The 14,700-nt window shown below is 41.0% G+C and overlaps 1 protein-coding gene across 3 annotated transcripts in view; it reads right to left on the reverse strand.

Moving 5' to 3' along the window:
- The window catches only part of LOC137429608 (importin-7), a 154,222-nt gene that overhangs the window by 89,474 nt on the left and 50,048 nt on the right, over positions 1-14,700 (reverse strand). For all 3 annotated transcript variants that reach the window (XM_078777984.1, XM_078777982.1, XM_078777985.1), the window contains 6 exons: positions 13,849-13,933; positions 13,612-13,746; positions 13,413-13,512; positions 12,037-12,113; positions 9,134-9,250; positions 7,749-7,838 (listed from right to left, as the gene is read on the reverse strand). In XM_078777984.1, the coding sequence (XP_078634110.1) occupies positions 7,749-7,838; positions 9,134-9,250; positions 12,037-12,113; positions 13,413-13,512; positions 13,612-13,746; positions 13,849-13,933 (604 nt within the window). The remainder of the gene's footprint in view (positions 1-7,748; positions 7,839-9,133; positions 9,251-12,036; positions 12,114-13,412; positions 13,513-13,611; positions 13,747-13,848; positions 13,934-14,700) is intronic.

Below are 14,700 nucleotides of genomic sequence, written 5' to 3' on the forward strand. Positions count from 1 at the left end.
GTTATTGACTTCTATTGACTTCTTGCTGCGACAGACAATCAGTGACATGGTTCTTTTAACAAAGAAATCACCGAAGCGTAAAAGAAACTCACCAGATTGATATACCGAGTTCAGAAAGTAAACCCAAGTCAAGAAAAAAAAAATATTCCATATTAAATGCCAAGTCTGTATATATATATATATATATATATATATATATATATATATATATATATATATACATACATACATACATACATACATACATACATATATACACACACACACACACACACACACACACACACACACACACACACACACACACACACACACACACACACACACACACACACACACACACACACACACACACACACACACACACACATCATGTAGTTCCAATGAAGTAGACGGCGTATAAATAATGTAGTTCCAATCAGGTAGACGGCGTCAAATCTTCCACCCGAACAGTCACCAATTTAGCAACAGGTAAACCTTTCGCAATTCAAGAGGAATATTAAATTTATCTCTTTTTCTCTCTTTCTCTCTCCAACCCTCCTTGTGTAGCCCTCAAATAGAATGGCCTTTGGCCTTGAGGAGTGAGCTCCAGAGGGAAAACCAAAATAACAAACAAACTAGAGCTTCAAGGGAAGCAGAACTCAACTTAACTGACTGGACAACTTTAAAGTAGGTCAGTTGTCTTTACTAGATTTGACTTAAATGAAAAGCCAACAACCTTGTGTAATAATTTTAAGGTCCTTGTATCCTTGTGTGGTAAGAGTCTCACACACCAAGTTTGATCAAAATCCATAAATATTTGTGGACGTTAAAGTCTTAACGTCGTTTCGGAGCTGAAAACAATATGGCGGCCATTTTGTGACAGATCGGGTTGGAATGCAAAATCAACCTACCTTGTGTGGTAAGGGTTAAACATTCTAAGTTCGATCAAAATCTGTTAATATTTGTGGACGCTAGAGTGTTAACGTCGTTTTCATGACCAAAAACAAAATGGTCGCCTAGGTCCGCCATTTTTCAACGGATCAAGCTGAAATGTAATACCAACCTGGTCCTTGGGATAAGGATGATGCATGTCAAGTTTGATCAGAATCGGTTGATATTTGTGGACGCTGGAGTGTTAACGTCGAAAAGTTAACGGACGCCAGACGACGACGACGACGACGAGACGACGACAGACGACAGACGTCGGAGGGTTCAGTATGTGATGAACTCAACTGGACGGTAGTCCAGTTGAGTTAAAAAGAGCAATCAGAAATTGCAGACCCTTGTCAGGACTTAGTTTTGTGTGGCAAATAAATGGAAGAGTGTATGAAATGAAAGGTCGTTTGCAAACGAAAGGTCTAAATGGTCTACTTGTAAATGTGTAAAGGTGTGAAGGTCAAAGGTCTGAAAAGTTGGAAAGGTAAAATGTTCTAAAGGTTTAAAAAGGTCTAAATAAGGCTAAAGCATTGAAATGGACGAAAGTATCCAGAGGGTCTTAAAATATCGAATGGCTCCAAAGGGTGTCATTTAAGGTCTAAATGGTCGTAATTGTCTGAAGGGGTCTACAGGGTCTTAAAACTTGTAAAAAGAGTCCAAAGGTCAAAGGGATCCACAAGGTATTAAAAGGTCTGAAAGGTATGAAGATCTAAAAGGGAGAAAGGAATCGATTCGTCTTGGGGTTCGAAAGGGTGTAATAAGGATCGATGGGATATTTGGGGTCTGCAGGGTTTTTGGGGACGAGATGGTCTATGGGATTTTATGGGTCTAGTGGACATGCTGAGTGCAGTAAGTTACATCAGCACATTATGAAATGTTTTTTTTTTTACTGCACTGACAATGATTCACATCATCATCAGAAAATCAAACATGACTAGAATGGCACTCTGACTGAAATGCCTCCTCCCACATTAGTACATCATTATACATGCTCGTACAAAGTTTGATTGAAATCCCTTCAAGCTGTTCTCAAGTATCACATTTTTACCTGTCATGACCTATTATGCCAAAACATATTTAGTTCATCTTTGCAACATAATATATATACTTATACCAAGTTTGTCAAAATCACATCACTTGTTCACAAGTCAGCGCATTAACAGAATTTTTACCTTACTAGGGCATGCCCGCACGTGGATGCCCGTTCCTTGCCAAAAAAAAAAAAAACGCTACCCGTACGCTCTACCCCGCCCGTACGCCCGTAAACAAAAAAAACAACGCTCTTCGCTTCCGCCCTTCGCTCTGACTGAATTGGGAGAAATAATGCGCATAAGAAATCGAGAAATTATTATTTTCTCCGGAAGAAATCGAATTACGAACCGTAATGGCGCAGGCTCTCGGGCTCGCAACAACGCGTTCTGTGATTGGCTGCCGGAAGTGAAGTCTTCACTGTCGCAAATGTGAAGCGATGAATACGATGAATCGCAAATTAGTTTTTATTAGTTTTAAAACATAGTTTAACGGCAACATAGTTTGCCGACGGGAAATAAATGAATACGCTCTCAAATGTGCCATCCGAGGCAGAGTCTGTTCGCCACGTTCGGCACACGTGATAGCTCGCTGCTCTCTGATTGGTTGAATCGTTTTTTGGACATAGCTCGGTAACTACTTCTGCGATTAATTTAAAACCTTGAAAAGGCACATCCTCGGGTCCCCAGCAATATACCTGGCAAGTTTCAAGTATATCGGACCGGTAGTTGTCGAGAAACAGCGGTCACAGACAAACATACAAACATACAAACATACAAACAAACATACACACAGAGATTAGTGGAATTATAGATAGATGGGACCTCTGACCTCTTGACCCCATAATCTAATCTGTTTATCTTTACATCATTATACATACTTGTACCAAGTTTGACTTGGTTCCCTTCAGCTGTTCTTAGCTTATCGTGGTAACGAAAACCCATCATGGACGAACGGACAAACCGAAAACATTTTGCCTCACAAAAAAAAAAAACGTTAATTACAACATGATCTTTCAGCCTGGTGTTGGCTTAGCGGTTAGGGTGCCGGTTAGGGTGCCGATGACAGTATGAGCCAATCCACGTAGTGTTAATTCAACGGCTGGCAGGGGCTTTAACTCAGGACCCTGAGAACTCAAAGCAGCCTCAAGCCAGCCAGCTTAACCGTCAAGCCAACACCAGGCTTCCAAAACCAATGAATGACATGCCAAATAGATACAATTTACCAAGTCTTACCCTTTACAATACACACTCTTATTATTGCACACAAGTCAGTAGAAGTTCAAATTTTGGATCAATTCACTGCATTAATGTACGATCGATATATTACTGCTTTGTAGTCTGTAAGAACATCAATTAAACTAGAACGACACTCGGTGCAACGCATACCTCCGCCAGGCCAAACAGCTTAAATTTTGTATCCCACTGATAGGCCAGATCTAGATTCGGACCCAAACCAAAATCGAATCGGCGTGTTCTCGTCACCGAACAAACTCGTCCACCAAGTTTTGTCATAATCTATCAACAACTTTTTGAGATATTGTGCTATATATCGTTTTGGCCCGAATCTCTCAATTGTGAGGAAACACTTCTAAAGTTCTCGTATCTGGATCCGGATCTTCACCAAAATCTAATCAATTTGTCCTCGTCACACACCCAACCTGTCCACCAGGTTTCGTACGAATTAGTCCATAACGTTTTAAGATATCCAACTCGCAAACAAACAGGAATGGTTGAATACATAATCTCAGTCTACCTTCGTTGGTTGTGGCAAGAAAAAATAAAAAGGTTTGATCTCTTGTACGTGTACAAGGTTTTATGGCCATAAGATTTGTATTTATGAAATGCTTATTGGACTGAGATTCAATTACAAATTGAGCCCACTGGTTACATAATTCCTGAGGCACGGCAGTGCTGTTGATGGGGTGTCCTTGCTCATTAGTGCAGGAATTTGGAATGTTGAAATGCGGGTAGAATGCCAGCGATAACTCAAGTACTCTTCCCAAAGAGACACCATTGGATCTTCAACGTTTGCCGGTAATCAATAATGACAGACGGGACATCAGCTTAATATACATTTTATAAGACGGCACATTTGCTGATGCACCTTGCCTGGAAAGTATCAATCTATGAGGTTATGGTCAGGTCAACAATCAAACCCAGAATGGACAGCTGAAAGCAAAAGGCGAACTGTGCGCTACCTCTGTATCTTCCTTTTCAGGCATCCAGAAGATTGTTCAATACTTGCATGAATGGAAGAAAAAATAAAAAATAAAATTTTTTAATAAGTTCATTATATTTATTCCTTGAGCCTGGTGTTGGCTTAGCGGTTAGGGTGCCGGCTTGGGATCCTAGGATCCTGAGCTGGCACCCTAGTCGCTAGCCCACCAGCCATTCATATCATATACCAGTCGTATATCATATACAGCTCTCAAAAAATTAGTCAGATAATGAGAAAAATGTGGAAATCCATGCCGAATCCATTGAAAACAAGCGTTACGCCTAGGTCCCCCGTCGGGGAAGTGATGTGAGTTGACAAAGTGCAAGACGCAGAAAACATGCTATGATATAATATTTCGCTCACAAGGTTCAGACATACATGGAGGCGGCCATCTTGGATTTTGACGTGGCGACCCAATTTTCAATAGCGTCCTTCCTTATGCCTAGATACACCCACACACCAGATGAGAAGTTGGTACTTCGCTTATTTTTCAAGATATTCTGCTCACAAGGTTCAGACATACATGGCGGCGGCCATCTTGGATTTTGACGTGGCGACCCAATTTTCAATACGGTTCTTCCTTATGCCAAGATACACCCACACACCAGATTAGAAGTTGGTACTTCGCTTATTTTTCAAGATATTTCGCTCACAAGGTTCAGACATATATATATGGTGGCGGCCATCTTGGACTTTGACGTGGCGACCCAATTTTCAATAGCGTCCTTCCTTATGCGTAGATACACCCACACACCAGATCAGACGTTAGTAGTTCGTTTATTTTTCAAGATATTTCGCTCACAAGTTTCAGACATATATATAGTGGTGGCCATCTTGGATTTTGATGTGGCGACCCAATTTTCAATAGCGCTCTTCCTTATGCCTAGATACACCCACACACCAGATTAGAAGTTGGTACTTCGCTTATTTTTCAAGATATTCCGCTCACAAGGTCCAGACATACATGGCGTCAGACATACATGGCGGTGGCCATCTTAGATTTTGACGTGGGTTGCACCCACACACCAAATTCGAATGCGGTCCTTCGCTTATGCACGCACGCACGGACGCACGGACGGACGGACACACGGACAAAGGGGAAAACCATAGTCCCCCTTTCGCTTTGCAGTGCGATGGGGGACAATAATAGTAATAATAGTAATAAAACGGTCGTTTGTCTGTCAGTCTGTAACACTCCTTTCTATCCATTGGTTGGACAGCTGGCCTGACTCGATTGCAACCTGAACAAGAAACAGCAATCAGAGATTGCAAACCCTCGCCAGGATGCATTTTCAGTGGTTTTTGAGGCTTTTGTGTTGAAACAAGCGTTACGCCAAGGTCCCCCGTCGGTGAAGTGATGCGAGTTGACAAAGTGGAAGACGCAAGGCGGCCATCTTGGATTTTGACGTGGCGACCCAATTTTCAATAGCGATCTCCCTTATGCGTCGATACACCCACACACCAGATTAGAAGTTAGTTGTTCATTTATTTTTCAAGATATTTCGCTCACAAGGTTCAGACATATATATGGTGGTGGCCATCTTGGATTTTGACGTGGCGACCCAATTTTCAATAGGGTTCTTCCTCATGCCTAGATACACCCACACACCAGATTAGAAGTTGGTACTTCGCTTATTTTTAAAGATATTCCGCTCACAAGGTTCAGACATACATGGCGTCAGGCATACATGGCAGCGGCCATCTTGGATTTTGACGTGGGTTGCACCCACACACCAAATTTGAATGCGGTCCATCGCTTACGCACGCACATACACATGCACGCACGGACGGATGAGAAAACCATAGTCCCCCTTTCGCTCCGCGGTGCGACGTGGGACAACAAATATGGCGGCGAAACGACGTGACCGAAGACGTCATCATTAATTTTTTTCTAAACTAATTTATTCCTAGATTATGCTCAAGAAATTTCATCTTGATCGATGAAGTTTTGTACATGTCGAATTATGACGTCATAATGTAGGCACCTATGACATCATCATTAACATATTTTATTCCCCATGGAGAGTTCTTTGCAATGAGCCATGTCTAAAACTTTTTCTATTCAGCGCTTTCGGAGATATAGAGGTGCAAAGTTTTTCGATTTTTCAAAGATGGCGGCCGAACCACGTGACTTGTGACGTCATAATTTCATAAAAACATTCTACAGGTGGAGTTGCACCTATGGTGAAAATTTGTCAATCGGACCAACGGTTGCAGAGAAAATCATATTTATTCTGTGCAGACAAACAGACAAACAGACTCAAATGCAATACCCTCTCCTCTGGCGAGGGTAAAAATCATACGGCCACCATGTTGGTGCATTGCGAAGCCAAACACATCTTCAGAGATGTCATAGTCATGCCCGCCCATTCAGGTTGCCCACAAGTTTTCCTTTCAGTGTTAAACGAACAACGCGACAGTTAAAAGGATCATCAAATATCGATATGTTGAGCTGATAGGCATCACAGACCTTGTGAAGGCCACAGCAAGTGGAGGCATCAGACCAGTCCTTAGGCTTCAGGCCTCCTGTCAGCCTATAGGCCAGTGCAATTGGAATATATCCGAGCTATACAACCGCTATGTATTACAAATGTAGTTATGAACATAGGCAGTGGGAAGTATTTGTTTCAAACCCAGGTTATTTTCTTTTTCTTTTTGGGAGCGATCGAGGCAGTGATCTGTTGCCTATACATCACCCAAATAACTACGTGGCATTTTCAAGAGGAAGGGCCTTCACTGCGCAGATACTGCCGGTCCTTGCTATTTCCAACTATTTTCTCTTAAATGACTCGACCAGGGACCATAAAAATCATATCGTTAAAAAGGATGGGGGAATGTCGATAAGGAAATGCCCATTTGCTTTTATGGGTGGGAAAAAAGGGGGGGGGGGAGGGTACGAGTGAGGACATCGTTGGGGTTGGGAGAAAAGGAGGTTGAGGGTTTGTGGGGGTGTCGGGCTTGAGGACTTTCAGTGGGGGGGAGGGGGTGGGGAGTTTTGAAGACAGAGTGGGGAGGGGATTGAAGCCTTGGGGTTGGGAGGAGGGGATTGAAGTTTTACAGGCAGGGTGATTCATCAATGTGTGTGCTGTCTCTCGGATGGACGTTAAACCGGGAGTCCCATCTGCCGGGTTGGCTTGGTAAACGTGAAAGATCTCATGGTGTCCTTTGCAAAGAGGAGGCGAGTATCGCCGGGCACCATGGCCAGATTCCAAATTCCTGCCCTAACTAGGCGAATGTCATGCCTGGCCAGGCCGGTTCGTGATAGACTTGGGCCAAGCTTCCCCCAGCCAACCCCACAAAGTGGGATAACAGTGGCTATTAAAGAGCAACAACAATAATTCAGTGCTGTATTGTAGAATATTATTGTATCCAATATTCTACCTAACATTGAGGTAAATGCATTATTCAATGTTACTATTCTGCAAGACATAATATATGCGTGCCTGAATAAAAGTACAAAATATTTCCCACATGTTCCAAGATGGCTGAAAAATAATTTTAAGCAAGCATAATGCATCTCAAGGTGAAGTTTATCATTTTCATTTTACACACCAATAATTCTCATTGATTATAAGCTTTACCCGAGCACGAAGATATCCCAGCTCACTGGAGAAGAGTGGAAAAACATGCCTCTGGAGCAGCCCCTCCATCTGATCTTTATACAAATTGCGCTGTTGTCACACAGACGGAAAATATTTTAAGAAACAATTATTAGCAAGGCACCAACAGGTAGACAATGATTAAGACAGTGATGTAAAGCAATTCACAAGCATTTTGTGATTGTGGTTCAAATCCTGATGTGCTCAATATTACATGTGTGTATAAAGATTCAGTTTGCCAATTCGTTTCGGACTGGTGAAAATGAAGTTGCTGACTAAATATTGTGCATTTGATTCTGTGTCCCACAACTTATGAAATCACCGTTATTACATGATCATTCCTGTTCAACATCAATGGTGATGCATAAGAACCACCTTTAGAGGCCATTTTCCCCGCAAAGCGGGGGTTGGCCTTTTTCGGGCACCTTGGTCCCCTTTTTGAAGCAATGCTTTATGGCCGGATGCCCTTCCTGCCGCCAACCCCGTTAGTCGCCTCTTGCGACACACAGGGAATTACCAGTGAACTGGTACTCAATTTGCTGACCTCAGAAGGATGACAGGCTTAGTCAACCCCCCTGGCGTTAATTCAGCGATCGACCAGGATTCGAACCCAGGATCCTAGGATCCCAAGCCGGCACCCTAACCGCTAAGCCAACAAATGGTGATGCATAAGAATGTGCAAATATCTTGAGAAACTAATGAGTTATTCGAAATAATAATAAAAGGTTGTACTCAGACATGGGTATTAAATATTGTCGATACAGCTCAATTACAGAAGAAAAAAAAAAGTTGGGAATGTTTAATTTGGGAGGGGGGGGGGCGGGGGTGTAGAGAACCCCCAAACATTTATGATAATGAAGCTTAAAGAAAATGTCATAAAACAGGTTTGGCAGCAAATAGTATAGAGAGAATCAGAATAGTCTCCATCTTGAAAACACCTTCAGCACTGTTAAAAACTTCATCACAATCGATACAGGTGACCCAAGGTTATAAAATCATTTTGGATAGTCAAAAATGTGTGCATGTGAATGAATGAATGAATGAATGAATGATCGTTTTAAGGCCATTTTCCCCACGAGAGCAGGGGTTAGCCTTGTGGGCCCCATGACAATCATGGTTCCCTGTTTGAGGCAATGTTTTTTTATGGCCGGTAAATATGATTTGTGCATGTTCATATGTGCATGTATGAAAGGAAAGGGGAATGGATAAATTTTTTTAAATTAAAATTGTTTTTTGATGGGGAAAACAAGTATGTGGGCCATTTCACCAGCACTACAATAATCCACAGCATCATCAACCACCACACACTGCTCCAGCCCCACCCCCTAAAAAAAGTGAGAGTAGCAATGCCATCAAATAATCTTCACCTTCAGCAAAAGGTTTGCAAGCTGCCCAATCATATGCAAAGCTCCATCTGTCTGTCGAGGATTTGTGGAGGGACTTGTCAGGACTTTGTAACAAAACTCCATTGTCCTCTGTAGAACCTGTGAAGCACATTCATAGAAATATTTGTTCCGAAACGATTTATGAAATCACAAAAGGACATATCTGATAAATGAGAACACTTGGTGGATCTTTGAAAAAGAAATGTTTCAAAATGAGGATGACAAACAGTTGCATTCATTTATTAACATGAGACGACTGCTATTTGAGTCAATACATATCGTCAAACCTGTTTACAATGACCACCAAAGGAAAACGGTCAACTTTATAGACAAGTGGCTTTTATACACACTATACAGGTTATGTGGTATCCATCTTTTCAAATCTTGCTTTGTGTTTGCAAGCACGATCTATATTAGCCTTGTTTGTGAACGTTTAACAGGTACAATAGTAACTATATGAATCCAATGGGTCAAACCGAACAGTCCAAAGCTGGACTTTCTGCCAATTCTTCTCGGATAAACTGATGATTTTGGAACGATCTTTGAGAAACAACAAACACAACAACAGGCATTTTAAAGGTAATTTTCCCTGCTAGAGCGGGGGTTAGCCTTTTGGGCCCCATGACGATCTTCTCCATTTTGCCCTATTTTCTACATCTCCCCTCGATGTCGCACGAAAAAGATGCACGAATTGGGTGTCGCCATTTTGTCAACATCGATGTACCCCTGTTGATTGGATGAAATTTGATTCGATTGGTAAGAGCACGGCAAAGCAAATTTGATTAGTTGAGAAGGGCATGTATTTTTGTCAAATTACTGCCAAACCAAAGGGTTTTGAAAATGCAAACAAGCCGATTAATGTTCTACTGTGCTCAAAATTTGAGATGCAATTGACATTCCTCGATCATAAGACGGACAGACACCAGTTGATTTGCTGTGCTTTGTGCTATGCATGTGGGGTAATAGAAAGAAAAAAAGGCATACATTTTGGGGTGCCCAGACATACCTGCAACTACTTAAATATGTGCAGAATTATTTCTCATTTTGTATTATCAAATATTTTTATTATAAAAACATGACAAGAAAATTTTATTAGCAGACAGATGACTCTCTAAAACAATGTTCGCTGCCTTCATCTCAGGTGATGATGAAGCTATTAAAGATGATGAAGCTATTAATAGCAGTGGCTATTAAAGTCCAACTATTGCTTTTTAGAAATCTCTGCATTCTTTTTGAAAACCATTCATGCAGTCATAGTATCTATTATCTATATTCTATACTATAAAACTTATTGAGAATGATTGGTAAATTGTACAATCGTTTTCTTTTAATACAAATTTTCAGCATACAATTATCTTGGACTGACATACAATCATGCATTAGAAAAGTTTTTGTATCGATGATGCCTTATTGCAGACTTGGAGCTTAACATCAAAGATCACCCGCTGTGTTCAACCAATTTCATTGTTCAGCCATTAAAGTAGCAATATTTTAAAAAATAGATGTGTGATAAATTATATAACACAAAAGTAAACTTACAATATGTGTCCATTGAAGAAGTAGTTCTCAGACGATACGTTATATTTCCAGTGAATTCACATGCTGCACATTCTTTGAAATACATCAATTACGAGTGTGTACTTCAAACTATTTCAATGGGAAATTAGGTTTTCGAAACACGCGTGTTAATATGATATTCAAAATACTGAAGAGAATCCTGATGACCATCTAACCAAGCAAATTATAGAAGGAACCAACAAGCAAAAGGTTTTAAGTGTATAACCAGAATGGCACTCAATAGAGTGCATACCTCCACCAGGCTAAACATTGAACAGCATACGTTTTGTATACCACTGATAGGCCCGGAGCTGGATCCAGACGTTAAACAAAATCGAATTGGCTTATTCGTATCACCGAACAAATTCATCCACCTAGTTTTGTCACAACTAGTCTACAACTTTTTGAGACATCATGCTACTGTATATATCATTTTGGCCCCCATCTCTCATGGTGAAAATCACTTCAAAAATTCCAGTATCCAGATCCGGATCTTCATCAAAATAGAATCAATTCGTCCTTGGCATCAAATTTCGTCCGAATCTGTCGACAATTTTTGAGTTATCCTGCTCACAAACAGACAGGGGTGAATACATAACCTCCATCCACCTTCAGTGGCAGAAGTAAACAGTGGTGAAAACAAAACCTCCTTCCACCATCGGTGGCAGAAGTAAACAGGTGAATACACAACTTCCATCCATCTTCAGTGGCAAAATGTCACTTTTCTTTTTGGCAAACATTTCTGGTTCAGATTTTCATGTCCGAGTTCATTTTAGCAGTGTGCCACTAAAATGTGAAAGCAACTACTCTTATCTGCTGATTATGAATGAAGATATGCAGACAAACTTTTCTCTTTGGCTATTCCTAACTCAACAAAAAAGATTAAATTTCAAAATTCTTTCCAAACAAAATACAAAAATCCAATTTCAAAATGAGACGAATTTAAATGTAACAAATTTCATTGAAGTCACCCAAATGGCGTCTCAAGAAAAGGCAAAAATAACTTTATGCATAATCAGTGGTGTGGTGAAAGAGAGAGGGAAAGAGAGAGGGAAAGAGAGAGGGAAAGAGAGAGGGAAAGAGAGAGGGAAAGAGAGAGGGAAAGAGAGAGGGAAAGAGAGAGGGAAAGAGAGAGGGAAAGAGAGAGGGAAAGAGAGAGGGAAAGAGAGAGGGAAAGAGAGAGGGAAAGAGAGAGGGAAAGAGAGAGGGAAAGAGAGAGGGAAAGAGAGAGGGAAAGAGAGGGAAAGAGAGAGGAAAAGAGAGAGGAAAAGAGAGAGGAAAAGAGAGATGAAATCATAAAACCATAATTTTCAAAGATAAATAAAAACCTCTTTTCTTTTCTTTGTAGAGGAATACAGCAATGTTTGAGCTGCAGTTGCTGGAGAACCATAGTCTTCAAAAACATCTGAGAGGAAAATAAAGGTGAGGAAAAGTTTGCAACCATAAGAAGTTCCAAGTAGAACCACAGGTGTGGCAGTGGCTATTAAAGTATAGTTCCAAAAAGTTCCAAGTGTTGCACAGTGGCTATTAAAGTATAGTTCCAATAAGTTCCAAGTGTTGCACAGTGGCTATTAAAGTATAGTTCCAATAAGTTCCAAGTGTTGCACAGTGGCTATTAAAGTATAAACTTCGACTTGTGCCAAAAAACTACTTCTCCAGTGAGAATATTTAATACAAGGAAATTCAACAAGAGGGAGAATTGCTTTGTAATGCATGTCCCATACTGGTCCCAATGAATGTTCTTGTTCCAAGCATTCAGAAATTGTGAGCCATATACAATAGGCCAAATTGTTTTCGGTATATGCAAAACTACAGAATAAGTTGCAGTTTCTGTAACTTGTAATAAAGCCATGTACAATGGTTTCATGTACAAAGTACAAAGTTTCATGTTCATGTCACCATGTACAAAGTTTCAGTTCAATATGTTAAAGCGTAAGGGGAAAAGAAAGTCAGGAAAACCGACTTGTGTATAATGTGATATTTTCCAGAAATGCAAAAAGGGTGGCACAAGTCCATGGAAATTTAGTGAAACGCCCCTAAACTCACACTTGTTCTGTAAGTTATCATAATAAAACGATGTACCTAGTTTCAGTTTAATATGTTAAAGGTTATGGAAAAACAAGTCTGGAAAACCACAGGTGCGACGGACATAGACAGACAGACAGACGGAAAGCAAACCTATAGTCCCCTCTGGTGAACATGGTCGGGGACTAATCAAGTGACACAGGAGGAGGTCATTTCACAACACCTACTTATGCAGCAGAAAACATAACATAACTGCAAGCAGAAAACGGCCTGAATACTGGCACGAAATTGACCAGAGACACCATGAGAAGTTTCACGTACACAAACGAAATCAGATGGGACACCCTGCTTCAAGTGCACAACCAAAGGATGACATGCTCCGAGATGCAACACACCCTTCCGGCACAACAGCAGAATGACAGTTTAAGTTTTATTTGACTCCAGAGAATCAAGTCAGGACCAGACAGCTTCAAATATGAGCAAGCTAACAAATCAACTATTGTGCCATCCGATAGCCGAGGACACCCATCCTTATACGGAGGTCTTCAATCTCAGTATGAATTACCTTCTGAGTTGTGAGGCAATCATGTGCATACAAGCCAATAAGTCAGAAAATGAAGAATAAAAAAAAGAAAACTTTCACGCAGAAGCCTAACTTCAAGCTATTATTTAGACAAACCAAATTTCATGCGAATGTACTCATACGAGTCTTCCTGCCAAAGGATTTCATCCTCGTCAGAATAGCACATAAGTGGGAAGATCACATCTTGCACCAAAGTCTGCTCAGCCACAATGGAGAGAATAGAAAGGACAGTTCAGAAACTCCACATTAAATCAACAACTAGTTTCACAAAGTGAACTGCACTGAGGTATGATACCTGGACATGCGGCTTTAGGTTTTTCCATGTAATGGAGTGTCCAACACCTGTGTTGAGGAAATTCAGAGACTGTTGAAGAACTCGTGGCGTTACAAATTGCTTCTGGCGGTGTTGCTCCACAAGTTTGAGCAAAACCTTGGGGAAGGTAAAGAAAAAGTATTTCAGAAAAATCACAAATACTCGAGACACTTTTTCTGAAGCACAGTGAAAGTGAAAAATAATGAACAATCCATTAACCTGTTGGATGCCTATGGCGTAAGTCTTCAAGAAGAAATCGGCGAACTCGTTATACTCTTTGGTCACATTCCCTGGGCTTCCATATCTGTGGAATATTACATGTTGATAAGAATTATTACATGATTAACAAAATAAACGTCAAATTCAAATTGTACAATGCCAGATGATAAGAATAATAAAATCAAATATATCCAAAGCTATCTACAAGCAAAAGCCTCAAATCTGCACAATTTCAAAGTTTTAGTCAATAAGTAATTGAATAAGTACAAAAACAGACTCAAAGATAATCAACATATTGTTACGGTGGCCGGAGCGGAATCCCACTCCCGGCACCAATGCGTTACGGTGCTCGGACAGGAATCATGCTCCTGAACACCGAATATGTTACGGCCCAGGATTCGGGTTTACTACGAGGAGGTTAACCTCCATTCCCTCCCCAACTTACCAGACCTGCGGCTGCCGCGCACGAATAACTTCATGCTTAGAAGGTTGCAAATCAGCAACTACGAACGCCAATTGGTCCATCACACGATAGCTTACCACGTGACGGTCGCAATCGGGGAACAAGTACCAACTTTCCTTCTTTAACCGCCAGAGGGCACACGCGCACACACACACACACACACACACACACACACACACACACACACACACACACACACACACACACACACACACACACACGGTAGAGGAGTTAGGGGGGAAGGTTTTAGGGTTTCAGCAGGGGTCCTAAGGTGGGTGGGGAGTTTCAAATATTTCTCACTACCATTATGATTTTGAGTTTTGATCTGTACAAGGTGTTATGTGTCTGCCGTTTCTCACCAGCAAATTTGTCTGTATTGGTTATCACGT

This window comes from Myxine glutinosa, chromosome 1 (assembly GCF_964187855.1).
Source record: "Myxine glutinosa chromosome 1, kmMyxGlut1.1, whole genome shotgun sequence".
Classification (NCBI taxonomy): Eukaryota; Metazoa; Chordata; class Myxini; order Myxiniformes; family Myxinidae; genus Myxine; species Myxine glutinosa.